General features: G+C 47.7%; 1 protein-coding gene across 2 annotated transcripts in view; it reads left to right on the top strand.

The window, feature by feature from the left end:
* Positions 1–383: 383 nt before the first annotated feature.
* acot7 (acyl-CoA thioesterase 7) overlaps positions 384–23541 on the top strand; it is a 273074-nt gene continuing 249916 nt past the window's right edge. For both annotated transcript variants that reach the window (XM_070861014.1, XM_070861013.1), the window contains exon 1: positions 384–522. In XM_070861014.1, coding sequence (XP_070717115.1) covers positions 464–522 — 59 coding nt within the window. In that variant the 5' untranslated portion in view covers positions 384–463. The remainder of the gene's footprint in view (positions 523–23541) is intronic.

Here is a 23541-nt window from a genome sequence, read left to right as displayed (position 1 = left end):
AAATTGGCTTCCGCGCTTCCTACATTACAACAGTGACGACCCTTCAAAAAGTATTTAATTGGGACATCCTCATGTCATGAAAGGCGCTATATAAATCCAAGTCTTTCTTTCTTTGTCACAATCACTTCCAATGATTTGGGAGAGCCTGCGGATGGGAAAGGTGCTCTAGGAATGCAACTTCTTTATATAAATTATTTTTAAAAGTTACTCAAAATGTGATGACAGCAGGAAGTTGGGCCATCTGGACAGGAAATGTGTGGCATATGCCCAAATTTAAAAAATAATATATTCATGGAAAAATGCCTTAACATTTGAATTATTGATATTGTGAGGAAATATGTGCTGTCACTGCCCTGTGTGTGTCTCGCTCAGCTCAGCTCAGCTCCCCACCCCTCCCCCTCACTGCCCCTCAGGCAGCACCAGGAGCCGCAGCACCGACACTCGCATCCCGGCCAGCGCCAGGATGGAGCCCTCCGTCAAGTCGCACTGCCTGAGCCCCGGCTGCTCCATCCAAGTCAGCAGGTAAGGTGGGGCTGGGGGCTGGGGTTTGGGTGGAGGAGGAGGGAGGGAGGAAGGAGGAGACACAGAGGGCCGCGACGCGACAGCAGCACAGGGCCGCGTCGCCCCTAGCAACCGCCGGCCGGGCCCTCTATCCCCGGCACCGCCCAGGCACCGGCTGGCCTGGGCTGGAGGGAGCTTCCCCCCCCCCCCCCCCCCCCCGGGCTCCGGCGGTGAGCCGAGGCTCAAGCTCTGGCCGTGGGAGTGAGCAGCGGCTCGGGTGCCGCACAAGGACATGGAGGTCACAGCTGGATCTCCTCCTCCAGCAAGTGGACTCAATTTTTCCCTTCCAGAAACATAAATAAGCCAACTCTGCATGTCTTAATGAGAACCCCAATTCAAATAAATATTGTAGCAGCTCTGTTGTGTTAGAAGCAATATCTTGGAGGAAATTTTGAGAATTAATTCTGCCCCCCACCCCAAGTAGTTTTCCAGAGGCTGATGCCATCTCAGGCGACAGAGAAGATGCACTGGAATTATGGCAGGAATTCCCTCCCTGAATATCTCCATCTCTCCTGCCTCCTTGAAACCTACCTCTTTGGCCAAGCTTTTGAATACCTGTCCTAATTATTTCTCCTTTGGTTCGGTGTCCAATTCTTGTCTGATTACGCTCTCTGTGAAGCGCCTTGGGACTGTTTACTAAGTTGAAGGTGCTATATAAATGCAAGTCATTGTTGTCATTGCAACTGACTCTACCCGCCCCGACCACTCTTAGCCTGAACCAGACTGTTAGTGTTCGTTGACCCTCAGCTGAGCTTTAACCACTGTGTCTTATCCATCACCAATGCTGCTTATCTCCATCGCCATAACAGTGCCCACTCAAACCCTCATGCACATCTTTGTTACTTCCAGACTTAACTGTTCACTCTCCTTGCTAGAATCCAATTTTCCACCCTCCATAGAAAGATAGAAAAATAGGTGCAGGAGTAGGCCATTTGGCTCTTTGAGCCTGCACCACCATTCAATATGATCATGGCTGATCATGCACCTCAGTACCCCATTCCTGTTTCTCTCCATACCCCTTGATCCCTTTAGCCGTAAGAGCCATAACCTCCAACTAGTCTCAAAATCCTGCTCATCAACCCCCACCAGTTCTTGTTGGTTCCCCCAATGCATTACATTCAAGAACTTTTTCTATATGCCTAAATCACTCTTTGCCTTACCCATCCACCATTTCTGCAATCTGCTCTAGCACTATATCACCTCTTGTGCACTCTATTCCTCTGACATTGGCCTTCAGTTCATACTCCTCCCTCTTATCATTGATAATAGAACCAAATTGCCTGAAGTCTCTGCTATCAGGAACTCCCTGCCTAAACCTTCGCACCTTTTTAAAAACAAAAATCTCAAAACCCATCAAATTCACTAAGTGAATTTAGGCCGTTGACAGGAATAGCGTGACTATTTTTGTTATTTTTTGTGTTATGAGGATTGTTACAAAATAGATGGAAATTGGCTGTAAATTTCATTCCATTCGTTGATATTTTAATGTGTAACAATTGTCTCTTAGAGATCTGAGTGGTCTGTGACAGTCAGGTAGCTCCTGCCTCTATTCCACGCCCAGTTTTTTCATCTGTGGGAATCATGAATTCAATCCCTCTTATTGCTGTAATTGCGTGATTGGCCTGTGGAAACCACAGGCTGGGACTGGCTGAATTATTTTCAGGCAGTGGCTCTTTGCTGTGCTCTTGGCCACCTTGCTAGCTCCCTTTTAAGCCTGGCCCCCCCGCATGATCTCTCACTCCCAGCAGAGACCCAAGGAGGTAGATTTTGACACTGCGATTAGTACAAAACGGGTGCTAGCGAGTCGGCAGTCCATTCTACATCTCTCCGGATATTTAATTTCCATTGACCTAGGCTGATGCTCTATTGCAGTACTGAGGGAGTGGTGCTCTGTCGGAGGTGCTATCTTTTGGATGAGATGATAAGACGAGGCCTAGCCTACCCTCTCCGATCCTATGGCACTTGGGGATGTCCTGAAGTCATGAAAAGTGCTGTGTAAATACAAGATCTTTCTTTCTTCCAAATGGAAATGAAAATTGGGAGAGATGTAAAACAGCCTGCTGATTCGTTATCACCCATTTTACACTGTTGCAAAATCTACTTCGAGGTCTCGACCTGCTACCCTCACAGCCCAAGTAGGCCCATTTCTAGTGCCATGGGTTTACTCTTAGCTCAGAGAAGGATTCCCCCCTCCTCCTGCAAATCCAGTTGCTCCAGGCCTGCACTAGGGATGCGATGAGCAGGGAACTAAGCCTGAACTTGGAGCAGACACTCTGGGTATACAAGGCTTAGAACAAGGGCAAAGCAGGCTGCAGGAGATCCATCGGTGCAAAATAAAAATAAAAAAAGTATGTTTCTACAGTAAAAACACAATACTGAAAATACACAGCAGGTGAGTCAGCACCTGGAAAGAGAAAGGATAGACTAGCGTTTCAGATGCAGACCCAGCATGAGCTCCAATAACAGTGTCAGCTGTGACTCAGTGGGTAGCACCCTCGCCTCTGAGTCAGAAGGTTGTGGGTTCAAGTCCCACTCCAGAGACTTGAGCTCAAAAATCTAGGCTGACACCCCAGTGAAGTGCTGAAGGAGTGCTCCACTGTCGGAGGTGCCGTCTTTCGGATGAGACATCAAACCGAGCCCCTGGTCTGTTCTCTCAGTTGTGCGTAAAAGATCCCATGGCACTATTTTGAAGAAGCGAAGGGGAGCTATCCCTGGCGTCTTTCCCAATATTTACCCTCAATCAACATCACTAAAAACAGATTATATGGTCATTATCACATTGCTGTTTGTGGGAACTTTCTGTGCGCAAATTGGCTGGCGCATTTCCTACATTATAACAGTGACTACACTTCAAAAGTACGTCATTGACTGTAAAGCACTTTGGGATGTTTTTCTTTCATACTCAATGCCATCCCCTGCCTGTTCTCTTTGCAGATGCTGACTGATAAGCTGCTTTTTTCTTGCAGCTTGTTATTTCAGATTTGAAGTATTTGTAGTTTCTCCTTTTTTATTCTTCTGTTTCTATAGTGTGCGTGTGATGTGTATTTGGTATTTAAACCAAATTGTTTACTGCTTAATTTAAATTTGTCAACAGGAAAAAATGCACTAAAGAATAACTGAAGGGATATAGCCTTAAAAGTGATAACTGCAAATGTATTTTTATGCCTGAAAAACAATCGACAAATATCTAGAATAGTATTTTTGTGCAAGGTTGGGAAGAGTGTACTGTTTTATCTGGATGTGGGATCAGCACTTTTCTGTGAGTTGAAGTCTATTGACATCTGCTGGTGACAGTGATGTATAGCATGCTTGCTCGTTAAATAGGGCCACACACTGTACTGCAAATCTTCAAGATATAAGAGCTGGCAGAAGTCGTCCCTGACTTGTGCATTTGATGATATCTGTTTGTTGTAGCTGGTATTTGACAGAGGACACTAGTGCAGCTTAGAATAGGATTCCGACAACTATCTTTCTTCCTTACCTGTTGATTCGGTTTGAATTTTGTGGAGGCTCTGATTGTCTCGTTGGTGCATGAATCCTATAGCAACACACCTCAGCTTGAGATGGATGCATATTAATGGAAAAAGGGATTTAACCTTTATCCGAGACTCCATGGTATGCAGCTAAATGACCCAGTGATACAAAACGCTGCTAATCTCAAGAAGCTTCTTTTAAAAAGGTGGGGGTGGGGGGAGGTTGGGGTAATAGTATGATTAATTGTTCACGCCAGCATGTATGAAATAAGGAATTGATGGGCATTGAGCAAAAAGCACATGTATCTCTGTGCTGGAGCAGGATGCTGCATTCAGTAGAGTGGATAGGTGTAGATTTCACAAAGTCAGCAGTATCTTTGGCAGTAAAACAATATGTAATTTATAAGAAAATGGAGTTCTGCACTTTGACAGAAAAAATCAAAGAGCAAGTTATTATTTAAATGGAGAAAGATTTCAAAGTGCTGCAGTACAGCGGGACCTGGGGGTACTTGTGCATGAAACACAAAAGGTTAGTATGCAGGTACAGCAAGTGATCAGGAAGGCCAATGGAATCTTGGCCTTTATTGCAAAGGGGATGGAGTATAAAAACAGGGAAGTCTTGCTACAGTTATACAGGGTATTGGTGAGGCCGCACCTGGAATACTGCGTGCAGTTTTGGTTTCCATATTTAAGAAAGGATATACTTGCTTTGGAGGCAGTTCAGAGAAGGTTCACTCGGTTGATTCCGGAGATGAGGGGTTTGACTTATGAGGAAAGGTTGAGTAGGTTGGGCCTCTACTCATTGGAATTCAGAAGAATGAGAGGTGATCTTATCGAAACGTATAAGATTATGAGGGGGCTTGACAAGGTGGATGCAGGGTGGATGTTTCCACTTATTGGGGAGACTAGAACTAGAAGGCATGATCTTAGGTTTAAATGGGCGGTCTCTTATTCTAAGATGAGGAGAAATTTCTCAGAGGGCTGTGGATCTGTGGAATTCGCTGCCTCAGAGCTGTGGAAGCTGGGACATTGAATAAATTTAAGACAGAAATAGACACTTTCTTAAACGAAAAAGGAGTAAGGGGTTATGGGGGGCAGGCAGGGAAGTGAAGCTGAGTCCATGATCGGATCAGCCATGATCATATTAAATGGAGAAGCAGGCATGAGTGGCCGTATGGCCTATTCCTGCTCCTATTTCTTATGTTCTATGTTATTATAACAATGCAATCTCATGGCTTGATCCATGACACTAATTGCTTGATAGAGGTAAAAACATTCTACAGGGTACTACGCATTGGGAAGCATGGTTAAGACATGTTGTCATTTGGACCAGTGTCCAGTTTTTTTTTTATTTGGACCAGTGTCCAGTTTTAAAAAAATTTTTTCGTTGCCAATCTTTCCAATTCTTTGTCAAATCACAAACGCCAGAGGTCACCTTGCACACATCAAGGATCACTCTGCGCCAATGCTCTTAGCCAAAAGGCCGAGAGCCACTGCACCGTTCCTGGAAGTACTGCAATACCAGGTTCGTGCCATGGAGGTGGATGGGTCAGGCCCCCCACACACCTCTGTGGAGGTGGATGGGTCAATCCACCCCACCCACCTCCTATCGTGTATGGAGTTGGACGGGGCGAGCCCCCCTTCCCACCTCCTATTGGACCAGTGTCCAGTGTTGAACCACAATCCATACTGCTTGTTCTGGTTAAAGGTCCCATGAAACTGCTTGGAGAAGACCAGGGAGTTCTCGCAGTGGACTGGTCAACATTTCTCCCTCAAAAAAGTCAATTCCAAAGTCTTGTGGGTGTTGCCTGGAAGCATGTTTGATTGGCTGCTCTATTTGAGTTAAACAGGCACATTTTAAATCTCATTTGTCCCAGTCAGTTTTTGAAAAGTATATCTTAAACTGGCTTATGCAAATTGAGGAGTTCATCTGAAGGCATCAGAGAGAGGTGCATAAGAACAGGAGTAGGCCATTCGGCCCCTCGAGCCTGCTCTGCCATTCAATAAGATCATGGCTAATCTGTCCTCAACACCACCTCCCGCCCGCTTCCCATATCCTTTGATTCCCCTAGGGTACTGAAGTGCATGATCAGCTATGATCATGTTGAATGGTGGTGCAGGCACGAATGGCCTACTCCTGCACCTATTTTCTATGTTTCTATGAGTCAGCAACCGTAGCCTTTTGGGGTAGAGAATTGCAAAAATTAACAACCCTCTGAGTGAAGAAATTGATCCTCATCTCTGTCTTAAATGGCTGACCCCTTATCCTGAGACTATTCTCCATAGTTCTAAACTATCCAGCCAGGGGAAACAACCTCTCGGCATCTACCCTGCCAATCCCCCTCAAAATCTTATAGGTTTCAAGGAGGTGACCTTTCAGTCTTCTAAACTCCAGCAATTATAGGCCCAATCTACTCAATTTCTCCTCATAGGACAACCCTTTCATTCCAGGAATCAATTTAGTGAACCTTTGTTGCAGCAGGGAGGGATTCAAATTCCTGGGGCATTGGAACCGGTTCTGGGGGAGGTGGGACCAGTACAATCCGGACGGTCTGCACCTGGGCAGAATCGGAACCAATGTCCTCGGGGGAGTGTTTGCTAGTGCTGTTGGGGAGGAGTTAAACTAATATGGCAGGGGGATGGGAACCAATGCAGGGAGATAGAGGGAAACAAAAAGGAGGCAAAAACAAAAGACAGAAAGGAGATGAGGAAAAGTGGAGGGCAGAGAAACCCAAGGCAAAGAACAAAAAGGGCCATTGTACAGCAAAATTCTAAAAGGACAGAGGGTGTTAAAAAAACAAGCCTAAAGGCTTTGTGTCTTAATGCAAGGAGTATCCGCAATAAGGTGGATGAATTAACTGTGCAAATAGATGTTAACAAATATGATGTGATTGGGACTACGGAGACGTGGCTCCAGGATGAGCAGGGCTGGGAACTCAACATCCAGGGGTATTCAACATTCAGGAAGGATAGAATAAAAGGAAAAGGAGGTGGGGTAGCATTGCTGGTTAAGGAGGAGATTAAGGCAATAGTTAGGAAGGACATTAGCTTGGATGATGTGGAATCTATATGGGTAGAGCTGCAGAACACCAAAGGGCAAAAAACGTTAGTGGGAGTTGTGTACAGACCTCCAAACAGTAGTAGTGATGTTGGGGAGGGCATCAAACAGGAAATTAGGGGTGCGTGCAATAAAGGTGCAGCAGTTATAATGGGTGACTTTAATATGCACATAGATTGGGCTAACCAAACTGGAAGCAATACGGTGGAGGAGGATTTTCTGGAGTGCATAAGGGATGGTTTTTTAGACCAATATGTCGAGGAACCAACTAGGGGGGAGGCCATCTTAGACTGGGTGTTATGTAATGAGAAAGGATTAATTAGCAATCTCGTTGTGCGAGGCCCCTTGGGGAAGAGTGACCATAATATGGTGGAATTCTGCATTAGGATGGAGAATGAAACAGTTAATTCAGAGACCATGGTCCAGAACTTAAAGAAGGCTAACTTTGAAGGTATGAGGCGTGAATTGGCTGAGATGGATTGGCGAATGATACTTAAGGGGTTGACTGTGGATGGGCAATGGCAGACATTTAGAGACCGCATGGATGAACTACAACAATTGTACATTCCTGTCTGGCATAAAAATAAAAAAGGGAAGGTGGCTCAACCGTGGCTATCAAGGGAAATCAGGGATAGTATTAAAGCCAAGGAAGTGGCATACAAATTGGCCAGAAATAGCAGCGAACCTGGGGACTGGGAGAAATTTAGAACTCAGCAGAGGAGGACAAAGGGTTTGATTAGGGCAGGGAAAATGGAGTATGAGAAGAAGCTTGCAGGGAACATTAAGACGGATTGCAAAAGTTTCTATAGATATGTAAAGAGAAAAAGGTTAGTAAAGACAAATGTAGGTCCCCTGCAGTCAGAATCAGGGGAAGTCATAACGGGGAACAAAGAAATGGCGGACCAATTGAACAAGTACTTTGGTTCGGTATTCACGAAGGAGGACACGAACAACCTTCCGGTTATAAAAGGGGTCGGGGGGTCTAGTAAGGAGGAGGAACTGAGGGAAATCCTTATTAGCCGGGAAATTGTGTTGGGGAAATTGATGGGATTGAAGGCCGATAAATCCCCAGGGCCTGATGGACTGCATCCCAGAGTACTTAAGGAGGTGGCCTTGGAAATAGTGGATGCGTTGACAGTCATTTTCCAACATTCCATTGACTCTGGATCAGTTCCTATGGAGTGGAGGGTAGCCAATGTAACCCCACTTTTTAAAAAAGGAGGGAGAGAGAAAACAGGGAATTATAGACCGGTCAGCCTGACATCGGTAGTGGGTAAAATGATGGAATCAATTATTAAGGATGTCATAGCAGTGCATTTGGAAAGAGGTGACATGATAGGTCCAAGTGGATTTGTGAAAGGGAAATCATGCTTGACAAATCTTCTGGAATTTTTTGAGGATGTTTCCAGTAGAGTGGATAAGGGAGAACCAGTTGATGTGGTATATTTGGACTTTCAGAAGGCGTTCGACAAGGTCCCACACAAGAGATTGATGTGCAAAGTTAGAGCACATAGGATTGGGGGTAGTGTAATGACATGGATTGAGAACTGGTTGTCAGACAGGAAGCAAAGAGTAGGAGTAAATGGGTACTTTTCAGAATGGCAGGCAGTGACTAGTGGGGTACCGCAAGGTTCTGTGCTGGGGCCCCAGCTGTTTACACTGTACATTAATGATTTAGATGAGGGGATTAAATGTAGTATCTCCAAATTTGCGGATGACACTAAGTTGGGTGGCAGTGTGAGCTGCGAGGAGGATGCTGTGAGGCTGCAGAGCGACTTGGATAGGTTAGGTGAGTGGGCAAATGCATGGCAGATGAAGTATAATGTGGATAAATGTGAGGTTATCCACTTTGGTGGTAAAAACAGAGAGACAGACTATTATCTGAATGGTGACAGATTAGGAAAAGGGGAGGTGCAAAGAGACCTGGGTGTCATGGTACATCAGTCATTGAAGGTTGGCATGCAGGTGCAGCAGGCGGTTAAGAAAGCAAATGGCATGTTGGCCTTCATAGCAAGGGGATTTGAGTACAGGGGCAGGGAGGTGTTGCTACAGTTGTACAGGGCATTGGTGAGGCCACACCTGGAGTATTGTGTACAGTTTTGGTCTCCTAACCTGAGGAAGGACATTCTTGCTATTGAGGGAGTGCAGCGAAGGTTCACCAGACTGATTCCCGGGATGGCGGGACTGACCTATCAAGAAAGACTGGATCAACTGGGCTTGTATTCACTGGAGTTCAGAAGAATGAGAGGGGACCTCATAGAAACATTTAAAATTCTGACGGGGTTAGACAGGTTAGATGCAGGAAGAATGTTCCCAATGTTGGGGAAGTCCAGAACCAGGGGTCACAGTCTAAGGATAAGGGGTAAGCCATTTAGGACCGAGATGCGGAGGAACTTCTTCACCCAGAGAGTGGTGAACCTGTGGAATTCTCTACCACAGAAAGTTGTTGAGGCCAATTCACTAAATATATTCAAAAAGGAGTTAGATGAGGTCCTTACTGCATAGGGGGATCAAGGGGTATGGCGAGAAAGCAGGAATGGGGTACTGAAGTTGAATGTTCAGCCATGAACTCATTGAATGGCGGTGCAGGCTAGAAGGGCCGAATGGCCTACTCCTGCACCTATTTTCTATGTTTCTATGTTTCTATGTTTGTTGCACTTCTACTAAGACAAGTACAGGTTGGACCTCCCTTATCTGGGATTCCCTTATCCGGAACCACCCCTCGTCCGGCATGCTTCTGGTGGCCGACCTCCACCCCGACTTTGGGGCCCGCCAACACTCAGCCCGCCGGGTGCCGTGCCGACACTCGGCCCGCCGACATTTTGGGCCCGCCGGGGGCAAACATTTTCCACTCCACTCGCTCCCCACCCCTCCCCGATTTCCCCTCTCTCCGATCTCCTCCCTCGCTCCCCCCACTTCCCGATCTCCTCCTCCCCCCCCCCCACTCCCCGATCTCCTCCCCCCCCCACTCCCCGATCTCCTCCTCCCTCGCCCCCCCACTCCCCGATCTCCTCCTCCCTCGCCCCCCCACTCCCCGATCTCCTCCCTCGTCCCCCCACTCCCCGATCTCCTCCCCCTCCCCCCCCACTCCCCGATCTCCTCCTCCCCCCCCCCCACTCCCCGATCTCCTCCTCCCCCCCCCCCACTCCCCGATCTCCTCCTCTCCCCCCCCCCACTCCCCGATCTCCTCCTCCCCCCCCCCCCACTCCCCGATCTCCTCCTCCTCCCCCCCCCCCCACTCCCCGATCTCCTCCCTCGCCCCCCCACTCCCCGATCTCCTCCCTCGCCCACCCCACTTCCCGATCTCCTCCCTCGCCCCCCCCCACTCCCCGATCTCCTCCCTCGCCCCCCCACTCCCCGATCTCCTCCCTCGCCCCCCCACTTCCCGATCTCCTCCCTCGCCCCCCCCACTCCCCGATCTCCTCCCTCGCCCCCCCCACTCCCCGATCTCCTCCCTCGCCCCCCCCACTCCCCGATCTCCTCCCTCGCCCCCCCCACTCCCCGATCTCCTCCCTCGCCCCCCCCACTCCCCGATCTCCTCCCTCGCCCCCCCCACTCCCCGATCTCCTCCCTCGCCCCCCCCACTCCCCGATCTCCTCCCTCGCCCCCTCCACTCCCCGATCTTCTCCTCCTCCCCCCCACTCCCCGATCTCCTCCTCCCCCCCCACTCCCCGATCTCCTCCTCCCCCCCCCCACTCCCCGATCTCCTCCTCCCCCCCCCACTCCCCGATCTCCTCCTCCCCCCCCCACTCCCCGATCTCCTCCTCCCCCCCCCACTCCCCGATCTCCTCCTCCCCCCCCCCACTCCCCGATCTCCTCCTCCCCCCCCCCACTCCCCGATCTCCTCCTCCCCCCCCCCCCACTCCCCGATCTCCTCCTCCCCCCCCCCACTCCCCGATCTCCTCCTCCCCCCCCCACTCCCCGATCTCCTCCTCCCCCCCCCCACTCCCCGATCTCCTCCTCCCCCCCCGCTCCCCGATCTCCTCCTCCGCCCCCCCACTCCCCGATCTCCTCCTCCCCCCCCCCCACTCCCCGATCTCCTCCTCCCCCCCCCACACTCCCCGATCTCCTCCTCCCCCCACCCACTCCCCGATCTCCTCCTCCCCCCACCCACTCCCCGATCTCCTCCTCTCCCCCCCCACTCCCCGATGATCTCCTCCTCTCCCCCCCCCCCCCCTCCACTCCCCGATGATCTCCTCCCCCCCCATCCGATCTCCTCCTCCCCTTCCACTCCCCGATCTCCTCCTCCCTCCCCCACTCCCCGATCTCCTCCTCCCTCCCCCACTCCCCGATCACCTCCTCCCTCCTCCCTCCCCAACTCCCCGATCTCCTCCTCCCTCCCCCACTCCCCGATCTCCTCCTCCCCGATCACCTCCTCCCTCTCCCACTCCCCGATCACCTCCTCCCTCCCCCACTCCCCGATCACCTCCTCCCTCCCCCACTCCCCGATCTCCTCCTCCCTCCCCCACTCCCCGATCTCCTCCTCCCTCCCCCACTCCCCGATCTCCTCCTCCCTCCCCCACTCCCCGATCTCCTCCTCCCTCCCCCACTCCCCGATCTCCTCCTCCCTCCCCCACTCCCCGATCTCCTCCTCCCTCCCCCACTCCCCGATCTCCTCCTCCCTCCCCCACTCCCCGATCTCCTCCTCCCTCCCCCACTCCCCGATCTCCTCCTCCCTCCCCCACTCCCCGATCTCCTCCTCCTCCCCCCCCCTCACTCCCCGATCTCCTCCTCCTCCCCCCCCCTCACTCCCCGATCTCCTCCTCCTTCCCCACTCCCCGATCTCCTCCTCCTCCCCCCCCCCACTCCCCGACCTCCTCCCCCGCCCCCCCCCCCCCCCCCCCCCCAACTCCCCGATCTCGAGCCAATCTCCCTTATTCAGCACAGGCCGGGTCACGCGGGTGCCGGATAAGTGAGGTTCAACCTGAATATCCTTCCTCGGGTAAGGACCAAAACTGTGCACCGTACTCCAGGTGCGGTCTCAGATAGACTCTGGACAATCAACAAGAAACCGCCTGTGAAAGGTTAATATTGACTAAGTTTGTTCTAAATTGCTTCTGTTCACTTATCCAGTTTATCACAGAATCATAGAATGGTTACAATACAGAAGGAGGCCATTTGGTCTATTGAGCCCGTGCCAGCTCTCTGCAAGAGCACTTGAGCTAGTCCCACTCGCCCACCCTTTCCCCATTGCCTGCAAATTTTTTCCCTTCAGGTACTTATCAACTCCCTTTTGAGAGCCACGAATGAATCTTGGGCAATGCATTCCGGAACTAAGAACATAAGAAATAGGAACAGGAGTAGGCCATACGACCCCTCGAGCCTGCTCCACCATTCAATAAGATCATGGCTGATCTGATCATGGACTCAGCTCCACTTCCCCACCCACTCCCCATAACCCCTTATCGTTTAAGAAACTGTCTGTTTCTGTCTTAAATTTATTCAATGTCCCAGCTTCCACAGCTTTCTGAGGCAGCAAATTCCACAGATTTACAACTTTCTGAGAGAAGAAATTTTTCCTTATTTCTGTTTTAAATGGGTGGCCCCTTATTCTAAGATCGTGCCCTCTAGTTCGAGTCTCCCCCATCAGTGGAAACATCCTCTCTGCATCCATCTTGTCAAGCCCCCTCATAATCTTTTATGTTTCGAAAAGATCACCTCTCATTCTTCTGATTCCAATGAGTAGAGGCCCAACCTACATAACCTTTCCTCATAAGTCAACCCCTCATCCCCGGAATCAACCTAGTGAACTTTCTCTGAACTGCCTCCAAAGCAAATATATCCTTTCTTAAAAGCAAGGAAGTTTTACTACAGCAGTATTCCAGGTGTGGCCTTCCCTGCTTTTATACTCCATCGCCTTTGCAATAAAGGCCAAGATACCATTGGCCTTCCTGATCACTTGCTGTACCTGCATACCATCCTTTTGTATTTCATGCATAAGTACCCCAGGTCCCGCTGTCCTGCAGCATTTTGCAATCTTTCTCCATTTAAATAATAACTTGCTCTTTGATTTTTTCTGCCAAAATGCATGACCTCACACTTTCCAACATTATACTCCATCTGCCAAATTTTTGCCCACTCACTTAGCCTGTCTATATCCTTTTGCAGATTTTTTGTGTCCTCCTCACGTATTGCTTTTCCTCCCATCTTTGTATCATCAGCAAACTTGGCTACGTTACACTCAGTCCCTTCTTCCAAGTTGTCAATATAGATTGTAAATAGTTGGGGTCCCGTTGCCAACCAGAGAATGAACCATTTATCCCGACTCTCTGTTCTCTGTTAGTTAGCCAATCCTCTATCCATTGTAATACATTACCACCAACCCTCTATCCATGCTAATATATTACCCCCAACCCTGTGAACTTTTATGTGGCACCCTGTCAAATGCCTTCTGGAAGTCCAAATATACCACATCCACTGGTTCCCCTTTATCCACCCTGTTCGTTACATCCTCAAAGAACCCCAGCAAATTTGTCAAACATGACTTCCCCTTCATAAATCCATGCTGACTCTGCCTGATCGAATTTTGCTTTTCCAAATGTCCTGCTACTGCTTCTTTAATACTGGACTTAACATCTTCCCAACCACAGATGTTAGGCTAACTGGTCTACAGTTTCTTGCTTTTTGTCCGCCTCCTTTTTTAAATAGGGGCGTTACATTTGCAGTTTTCCAATCTGCTGGGACCTCCCCAGAATCCAGGGAATTTTGGTAAATTACCACCAATGCATCCACAATCCCTGCCGCTACTTCTCTTAAGACCCTAGGATGCAAGCCATCAGGTCCTGGGGATCTATCTGCCTTTAGTCCCATTTATCTTACTGAGTACCTGATTGTGTTAAGTTCCTCGCCCCCTGTAGCCCCTAGACTATCCACTGTCGGAATATTGTTGGTGTCCTCTACCATAAAGACTGATACAAAATATTTGTTCAGAGTTTCTGCCATCTCCATGTTCCCCGTTACTAATTCCGCGGTCTCGTCTTCTAAGGGACCAACATTTACTTTAGCCACCCTTTTCCTTTTTATATACCTATAGAAACTCTTGCTATCTGTTTTTATATTTTGCACTAATTTACTTTCATAGTCTATCTCCCCTTAATTTTTTTAGTCGTTCTTTGCTGGCTTTTAAAAGCTTCCCAGTCTTCTGTCCTCCCACCAGTATTGGCCACTTTGTATGCCCTTGTTTTTAATTGGATACCATCTTTTATTTCTTTTCGTTAGCCACGGATGGCTATCTTTTCTCTTACACCCTTTCCTCCTCACTGGAATATATTTTTCTTGAGAGTTGTGAAATATTCCCTTAAATGTACACCACTGTTCATCAACCGTCTTACACTTTAATCTATTTTCCCAGTCCACTTTACCCAACTCTGCCCTCATACATTCATAGTCTCCTTTATTTAAGCTTAGTACACTGGTTAGAGATCCAACTTTCTCACCCTCCATCTGAATTTGAAATTCAATCATGCTATGATCACTCATTCCAAGGGGATCCTTTATTAGGAGATTGTTTATTAATCCTGTCTCATTACATTCGTTGCGTAAATTTTCTTTTCCTCATGTCGCCTTTGGTTCTTCTGCCAATCAGCTTAAATTTGTGTCCGCTGGCTCGTGACCCTTCCACCAATGGGAACAGTTTAACTCTATCTACTCCGTCCAGACCCCTCATGATTTTGAACGTGTCTATCAAATCTTTTCTCAACCTTCTCTGCTCTAAGGAGAACAACCCCAGCTTCTCCAGTCTATCCACGTAACTGAAGTCCCTCATTCCTGGAACCATTCTTGCAAATTTTTTCTGCGCCCTCTCTAAGGCCTTCACATCCTTCCTAAAGTGCGATGCCCAGAATTTTATAAAGGTCCATCATAACTTCTTTGCTTCTGTACTCTATGCCTCTATTTATGAAGCCTAGGATCCCATATGCTTTTTTTTTTAAACCACTTTCTCAACCTGCCGTGCCACCTTCAACGATTTGTGCACCAATAATCCCAAGTCTCCCTTTATACACCCCCTTTAGAATTGTATCCTTTAGTTTATATTGCCTCTCATCGTTCTGCCTAGCAAACTGTATTACTTTTCACTTTTCTGCATTAAATTTAATCTGCCATGCCACCAGCCTGTCTATGCCCACCTGAAGTCTATCACGCTCCTCCTCACTGTTCACTATACTTCCAAGTTTTGTGTCATCTGCAAATTTTGAAATTGTGCTCTGTACACCCAGGTCTGTCGTAGTCTGTCGTATCCAACAAAGACGTTGATGTGCTAATCATCAATGGCATGTGTCATCAAGTGGCTGTATAGGCCAATTCTGGATGCACATAGTCTCTTGCACGTCGGACAAGGGAAGTTCGATGTGCCTGATGCTGACAGTACTGCCACCTGATGTCGTCTATCTCTAGTGTCCCGCAGGCGTTGACGTCGGCTTTCTTCGAAGGTCTGGCAGGCAGTCCTCATGAAGGTTCGCCACTGAATTTTATTAGCTGCTGTATTCTCGAGGTCCTTTGGTCAGATGCCACAGTACTGGAGGTTAGCCTTGATGCAATCTTTGTGGCGCTTGCGGGGGCGCCCCTGGTGCCTTTGACCTTCACAGAACTCGCCGTGAAGAAGCTGACGAGGGATCCTTGACTCATCCATGCGGATGACATGTCCAGCCCACCAGAACTGGGCTCGCATGATCATCACCTCGATGCTAGTTGATTGTGCTCTCTCCAGAACCTTAAAGTTTGACACCCGGTCTTGCCAGCGTATGTGGAGTATAGATCGGAGACTGCGCATATGGAAAGCTTCCAACTTTTTGATGTGACGCCTGTAGGGTGTCCAGGTCTCACATCCATAAAGGAGAGATGAGAGAACGACTACTCTATACACCAACAGTTTAGTTGACAGTCGGATGTGGTGGTGACTCAACACCTTAGTGACCAAGTGCCTGGCTGGCTTTACAGATCCTTGCATTAATCTCCTTGTCCAAGGACCCATCACTTGATATGGTGCTGCCAAGGTACTTGAAGCTGTCCACTGACTTTAGTTGTATACTGCCGATGGAGACTGTGGGAGCAGGTGCTGTGGGAGCAGGGGCAGACTGATAGAGAACCTCGATTTTACTAAGGCTGATGGTTAAGCCAAACAAATCTGTTGCCTCAGCAAATTTGCTGAGTATGAATTGTAGGTCACTCTCCTTGTGTGCCATAAGGGCGCAGGTCTAAGGTCTAAGTCATTAATACATATCAAGAAAAGCAGTGGTCCTAGTACCGACCCGTCGGGAACACCACTGTGTACCTTCCTCCAGTCTGAAAACAACCGTTCACCACTACTCTCGTTGCTATCACTGAACCAATTTTGTATCCATGCTGCCACTGTCCCTTTTATTCCATGGATTTAACTTTGCTGGCAAGCCTATTATCTGGCACTTTATCAAATGCCTTTTGGAAGTCCATGTACACCACATCAACCGCATTGCCATCATCAACCTTCTCTGCTACCTCATCAGAAAACTCAATCAAGTTAATTAAACACGATTTGCCTTTAACAAATACGTGCTAGCTTTCATTAATTAATCCACACTTGTCCAAGTGACAGTTAACTTTGTCCCTGATTATCATTTCTAAAATCTTCCCCACTACCGAGGTTAAACTGACTGACCTGTAGTTGCTGGGTTTATCCTTGCACCCTTTTTTGAACAAGGGTGTAATATTTGCAATTCTCCTGTCCTCTGGCACCACCCCCGTATCCAAGGAGGATTGGAAGATTATGGCCAGTACGTTTATCCACAAATAAATTTCATTGGACGTTTGTAGCTGAAGCCATGGCCGAGTGAAAGTGTTTATTCTACTGCCTTTTGATGTCAACGAAGCTCATATGGCTCCCTGTGATGTAACCATGAAGCTGGGGTTTCTGTTTGATGCCTGGGCACGCTACAATTGACCGAGCCATTGAGCAGGTAAAAAACACATTGCGTCATGGAAAGTGAAAGCTCGGCTGCGGGAATGGTCCGAGAGGCGGAACCCGAGGAAAAATATCTCGAGTAAAAACCCAAAGGCGTAACATGCTGAGCGAGGCAGAAACAGTGACCTGTTGAATTTTGCTACCAGTCTGATGCCGTACAAGCTTAAATGAACAAGTAGCAGAGGGTATAATTTGTTGATGAATATATATCAACCACATCGCATCTGTCATCGCTACATCTACTTGAACTTTCGGAACCTCGAAAAAGAGTCTAGAATTACAAAGTACAAAGACATGCAGAATCGTCATCTTGGAATGTTGCCCACTGTGAGGCAACTGGATAGAATAATAATTCAAGAACATTTTTTCTGTTTTGTTTCTGTAAAATAAATTCCAAATGCGTTACCTTATTTAAAAAAATCTGCGGAGGCTGTCAACAGTTTCCTCACATGGTAAAACCATTATCTCTGTTTGATCACCATATTTATGTGGCTGCCAGTAAATAGTCTGCAAAAGCATATCCTGTTGGCCAACCCCCCCACCAGAAAAGTGGAAGTTGTCATCGCTCTTATCATAGGAGGTGGGTGGGGTGGATTGACCCATCCACCTCCACGGAGGTGTGTGGGGGGCCTGACCCATCCACCTCCATGGCACGAACCTGGTATTGCAGTACTTCCAGGATCGGTGCAGTGGCTCTAGGCCTTTTGGCTAAGAGCATTGGCGCAGAGTGATCCTTGATGTGTGCAAGGTGACCTCTGGCGTTTGTGATTTGACAAAGAATTGGAAAGATTGGCAACGAAAAATTAAAAAAAAAAATCATTGTAATCACAGAGATGCTCTTTTTTTTTCATTCGCGGGATGTGGGTGTCGCTGGCAAGGTCAGCATTTATTGCCCACGAGAAGGTGGTGGTGAGCCGCCATCTTGAATCGCTGCAGTCAGTGTGGTGAAGGTGCTCCCATAGTGCTGTTAGGAAGGGAGTGCCAGGATTTCAGTGACCATGAAGGAATGGCGATATATTTCCAAGTCAGGATAGTGTGTAACTTGCAGGGGAACTTGGAGGTCATGGTGTTCCCATGCACGTGTTACCCTTGCTCTTCTAGGTGGTAGAGGTTGTGGGTTTGGGAGGTACTGACGAAGGAAGAAGCCTTGGCGAGTTGCTGCTTACCAGTTGTAATATGGAGGATGCTTTGTGCCTGTTATTTCAGAACAGCTGACAGTAAAAGCAAATGGCGATGTTCTAAAATATGTGGACAACATGGCTAAGAATGTGTTGGTACAAAAATACAATACTCCTTGCCATATCATGACTCTGTCTTGACTCCCCCCCCCCCCCCCCCCTCCCTTTTTCAGGAAGTGACTGTGAATCCCTCGGTGTACATACAAGGCAGATCAAGTGAACCTTTTTCACAATCCCAATGGTCGAATGTGATCCAAAAGAACATGAACCTCGAGCGACCAACGTTATATAATGTGGGGATGGTAGAATGGTAGCATCAAATTTGAGAAAGAATGAGATTACCTTGGCTGATTTGTGGAGATGCTCCACTGGGGAAGAGGTAACTTTCTCCTGCACATGAAGGCCATACGCCCCATTGCAGGACAGGGAATCTAGGGCAGCATTGCTGAGGGTCCTTACATAATGGGAAACCATGAGATACATCGACTACAGCACTGATAGCAATTTAAGAAGGACTTGATCAGTCTAAATGTAGACTGGGGGAAGAGCTTGTGATGGTGGTTCAGTTAGAAGTGCATGATGCTCGACCCTGTCAGGCTTTGGAGATAGCCAAGAATATAACTAATGTGTCAACACAAGAAGGACTATTAGGAATCAAGTTAATGTGTGAACATTTGTGACATATTTTCTATTTTTTCATATGTAATATGTTATTGCAACCACACATTATCTCATCAATTTCACAAAATATTATTTATATTTCATAGGCAACATCACAATGGACTGAGTTGCCCTGCATGTGTCAGCTTCAGGAAAGGAGCAGAAAATTGGAGGGACCGCATATGTGCAGTGTGCTACATGGGCAGATGCTAAAAGTAAAGCAGCCCATCTCCTGAGCCAGATCTTCTAACATGTATAGATAGAGACATTTGGCAAAGCTAATTAGGATGTTATGATACCAGAGTGCTGATTGTGAATCCCACTTCTGTTGGGTATAGCAAAATGAATGTGAAAACTAACAGTGCAGAAACAACGTTGATGTCACTGTAGAGCATGGTGTCCAAGCTCTGGTCTTTGCAGGCTGTATCAGTGTATACCGTGGGCTACAATGGAGTGATTCCATGATATAGCGCCTCCAGTGGGGAGCGGTGCTCATAGGGCGTGCATCTTGGGAAATTACACATAGAGTGGTGAGAATGTGGAACTCACTACCACATAAAGCAGTTGAGGCGAACATTATGGTTCTATTTAAGGGGAAGCTAGATAATTACATGAGGGAGAAAAGAATAGAGGATATGTTGCTGGGGTTAGATGAAGTAAGGTGGGAGGAGGCTCGTGTGGACCATAAACTGTTGGGCCAAATGGCCTGTTTCTGTGCTGTAACATTCGGTGTAATTCTATGAACCGTTATTTTTACATTGATTTAAATTTAATGAATGGCAAGTTACAGGCTGTACTCCTGCGATTTTCTGATTTCCCACTTCCTGGGGCACCGCTCCCAGATGGAAGTACTCGATCATAGAATCACCTCCATGAAGTTTAAATCAATGCTCCCATTAATTTGCTGCTGGTTTGTTACTGTCACTGGGAGGTGGATTTAACGACGAGTTCGGTGTCCTTTGAATCGGACATTGGTTGCGATCTGAGATCACATAACCGGGTGGGTCGCGAGAAGGCTGTCATCATCCACCCCAATTTGCTGATGTTTATTTGTCTGAGTGTTCTGATTTCAGATTAATGTGGTAAAAACACTAACCCTTTCAAAACCTCTAGGCCCACAAGTATCAAATACGAAGAACCGTCAATTAAGCAAAATAGGTCAACGTTGTCTGGGTGTTGAGGGCCAGAGGTTTGACTCCAGCTGCTGTCGAGGATATTGGGCTGCAGTTCTGCTGAGGTCCGACTGGGGGTGTTGCTCTGACTGGTGTGATTTCAAACGGTTCACTAGCACCACCAACAGGAAGTTAACCGCATTGCACTGATTAGTCGCGTGCAAGTTAAAATGAGTTTGTGACATTTTAATCTTTGAAGTTTTAACAAATGAATAGCAGTGAAAGGACAGAGAATCAGGTACTGCACACCCGGGATTGCCCAACTCCCTGCATGTGCCACTCTGCACAGGGAGCGCCCGATGGCAGAATCAACCTCAAGTAGTGGGGGGGAAAAGATTTACATATAATATTCAGTGGTGACAATGCCCCTGCTTAAGGATGCGTTTATTTGTACTGTTAAAATGGCCGCTCCTTGTCTCTGGTTAGTCCCCCTTGGAGGATAAGCCACACCCTGAAGTTTCTCTGGAATGTGTAACTGGAACCTCCCAGCCAAGTTCTCACTGACTTCGCAAATTGTAACTCGATCCACTGACTTTCAGAAGCCACAGAGAATAGATTTCCCCAAAAGCCTCCAAGTGCCAGCCGAAGTCCCTTACCCCAGCGCAAGTACGTCCCTCCCCCCCCACCCCCCCACCAAAGTCCCTTGCCCCCTCCAGTGCAAGTGCTGCCTCCCCCAGCTGAAGTCCCTTACCCCAGTGTAAGTGCATCCCTCCCCAAGCTTCAGTCCCTTACCCCAGTGCAAGTGCATGACCTTGCCCCCCCCGCCATAGATGGGGTATTGTGTGCGGATTGTTAACAGGTTTATTGGGTATGAAGTTTCAGCGTCGCGACTGCTGGATTTCATCCACGCCAACGATGTCGAGTGTGGGTGTCAAGGGGGTTGGAAGATTTGTCTTCCCTGAGTTCCCACTCTTTCCCGCCCCCACCCCCCCACCAGGTCCAGCGAGGAGGCTCGGGCCTCGGGTCGGGGTCACTAAATCACTGGGGAAATAGGAGCTCCAGAAACCGAGAACTTAGTTCCAGAAATGGGAATTATCTCCAAGCTCTGGGCTGCTCGGTCGGGGGCTCAGCGGGCAACGTGATCGGAATGATTCAGGTTCGGGACCGCATTTCCAGGTTTGAGCAGGACTCCACAGCAAAAGCACAGTACAAATAGTCACTTCGTCTATTTAACTCTTTGCCAGATTGGCAGTGGTGAGACCAGAGAAGCCGGGATTAAAAACAGAAAATTCTGGGAACACTCAGCAGGTCAGGCAGCATCTGTAGAGAGAGAAAGAAAGAGAAACAGAACCTCGATTGTTCACATTGGAGCAGAGAAGGTTAACTGGCGATTTAATAGAGGTGCTCAAAATTATGAGGGGTTTTGATAGAGCAAATAGGGAGAAACTTTCCACTGACAGGAGGGTCGGTAACCAAAGGACATAGATTTAAGGTAATTGGCAAAGGAACCAGGGAGGAGATGAGGAGAATTTCTTTTACACAGCAAGTGGTTATGTTCTCCCCAATGTTCCACAGTGATGCACTGTAGGATCGGGATCAGGATCAGGACTGGTAATCCTGAATGATTTTTCCTTCCCTCGCGTGCTCCGTTGCCTTCGGTTAATAGTGAGCTTTATTGTGTGGAAATTTATTATTTATAACAGTAACGTGCATAGCCAAACCTTGCCAGTAATTGGACTGAGCAAAATTGAATTCAAAAGAAATGAATCTGAATATTTGATGCCTGATCAGTTGGACATCTGGCGGGGCAGAGTAAAGCAGAGAGACGTGAGGAAAAAGACAATGAAGGAGAGCAGGAGTGAAGCAGAGTGAGGGAAAGAAAAGGTGAGAAGAATACCATGATCTGCATAGCGGAGTGCACAGTACAGCTTTTGTTCGATTGTACGCCAGTGAATTTCTAATGGTGCAAATTTAGCTGGAGATTTACAATTGTAAAATGGTGGCCTGTTGTGTAATGGTAGCCAGGGTAGAATTGTTAGTGATCAAACCAGCCATGGTTCCAGGCATTGTGGTCAGGTCACTGTTGATGGACAAACTAGTCTGGAATGCCACATGGACTACAATTACAGTGGAGTCATTAGATGTGGGAAATGCCCCGAAATTGTGCATTGGGTCATCCATTGTGGAGGCCCGCTCGACCCTGAAAGAACGCTGAACTTGCTGACGACTGGATTGATGCCATCAAATAAAGTAGCTCGCCCAAATGATTATATGTGCTGGTCGGGACTATGCACTGACTCCTGCTTGAGCTCCCGTATAAAATAAACCACACTGGGAGATGGATTTCTCAATCATGCATGGCAAAAGAGGTATGTGAGGCATGAGCGCATCCTGGTAGAAACAAGTCAGATTGCTCCTCAAGTGACTTCAACACAAGATGGCCTGAGCCATTCATCAGGCTGTCTCAATTGGCATTTCTGATTCCATATAATATTTAAATAACGTTTAGTAATAACATAGTGATGTAACCTGACCATAAGTGGGCCTAGACTCCGTGGATGAAGGTATCAGAGCTAGACATTGAGGTTTGGGAATGTTCATCAGATGGTTAAGAGGAGCTGGCACTACAGGTAACAACACCTGAAAAGACCCGTGATGAGCCATCAAGTGACTGGAGATTGACCGTGTCAGTCCCAAAAAATCATTCTACTTCCTCCTTTCCAAAGTGGATGGGGAATAGGCCTCTGTGTGCTTATAAAAAGAAAAAATTTATATCGTGCCTTTCCTGACCTCATGACTATCCCAAAGCACTTTACAGCCAATGAAGCACGTTTAAAAATGTAATCACTGATGTAATGTGCTCCTGGCTCATCGTCTGAACTTCCTTGTCTCCAATGCTTGTTCTTCCTGTGTTTCAATCTTGTATCCAGCTGATTGTGTCCAGGCTGACCTGCAAAATGGCTGCTTGGGTGAGGTCAGAGGGCTGCTGGCACCAGTGGAACCAATCTCCATCATGAGACCGTACCTTTGGGAGAGATGGGGAGAAGATTGATTGTAGTCCTGTAATTTGTGTCTTTGGTGTGAGGGTAACCTATGAAGGCCAACTCACTTTTAAGTTGGGATTGTAATATTTCAACACTTTTTTTGTGGCTTTAATCTTTTCCTTGCAATATTCTGACTTGGAGGAAAATACAGGAAAAGGACCAATAGAAACATGGGAAAGCAAGCCTGAGAGATAGGAAACATTTGCACTGTGGGCCAGATAATCCTGCAAACACACAGGTCTATCCCGAGGCAGTAGAGTGATTCTAAAAATATATATCTTTTTTGGGGAGTTTAAGGAAGAAGGGCCAGGGCTTTTCATTATCTTTACTGCTCTTTAATTCGCCTGCAAATCAGTTGTCTTGACAACGAGATTCCAAAAGCCTGACTCGATTGGTGCAAGCTCTGCCACATTCGGATTCGTGACGTGTATGTTCGAAGAAGGACCACCACAAGCCATTATACAATTTTCCAAGTAGCTTGTGGGTGGTTTCTGTGGAATTTGCGACATCAACAATGA

This window comes from Pristiophorus japonicus, chromosome 18, assembly GCF_044704955.1.
Source record: "Pristiophorus japonicus isolate sPriJap1 chromosome 18, sPriJap1.hap1, whole genome shotgun sequence".
In the NCBI taxonomy this organism is placed as follows: domain Eukaryota; kingdom Metazoa; phylum Chordata; class Chondrichthyes; family Pristiophoridae; genus Pristiophorus; species Pristiophorus japonicus.
The sequence above is the reverse complement of the archived record's forward strand: the minus strand, read 5'-3'. Positions and strand labels throughout refer to the sequence as shown.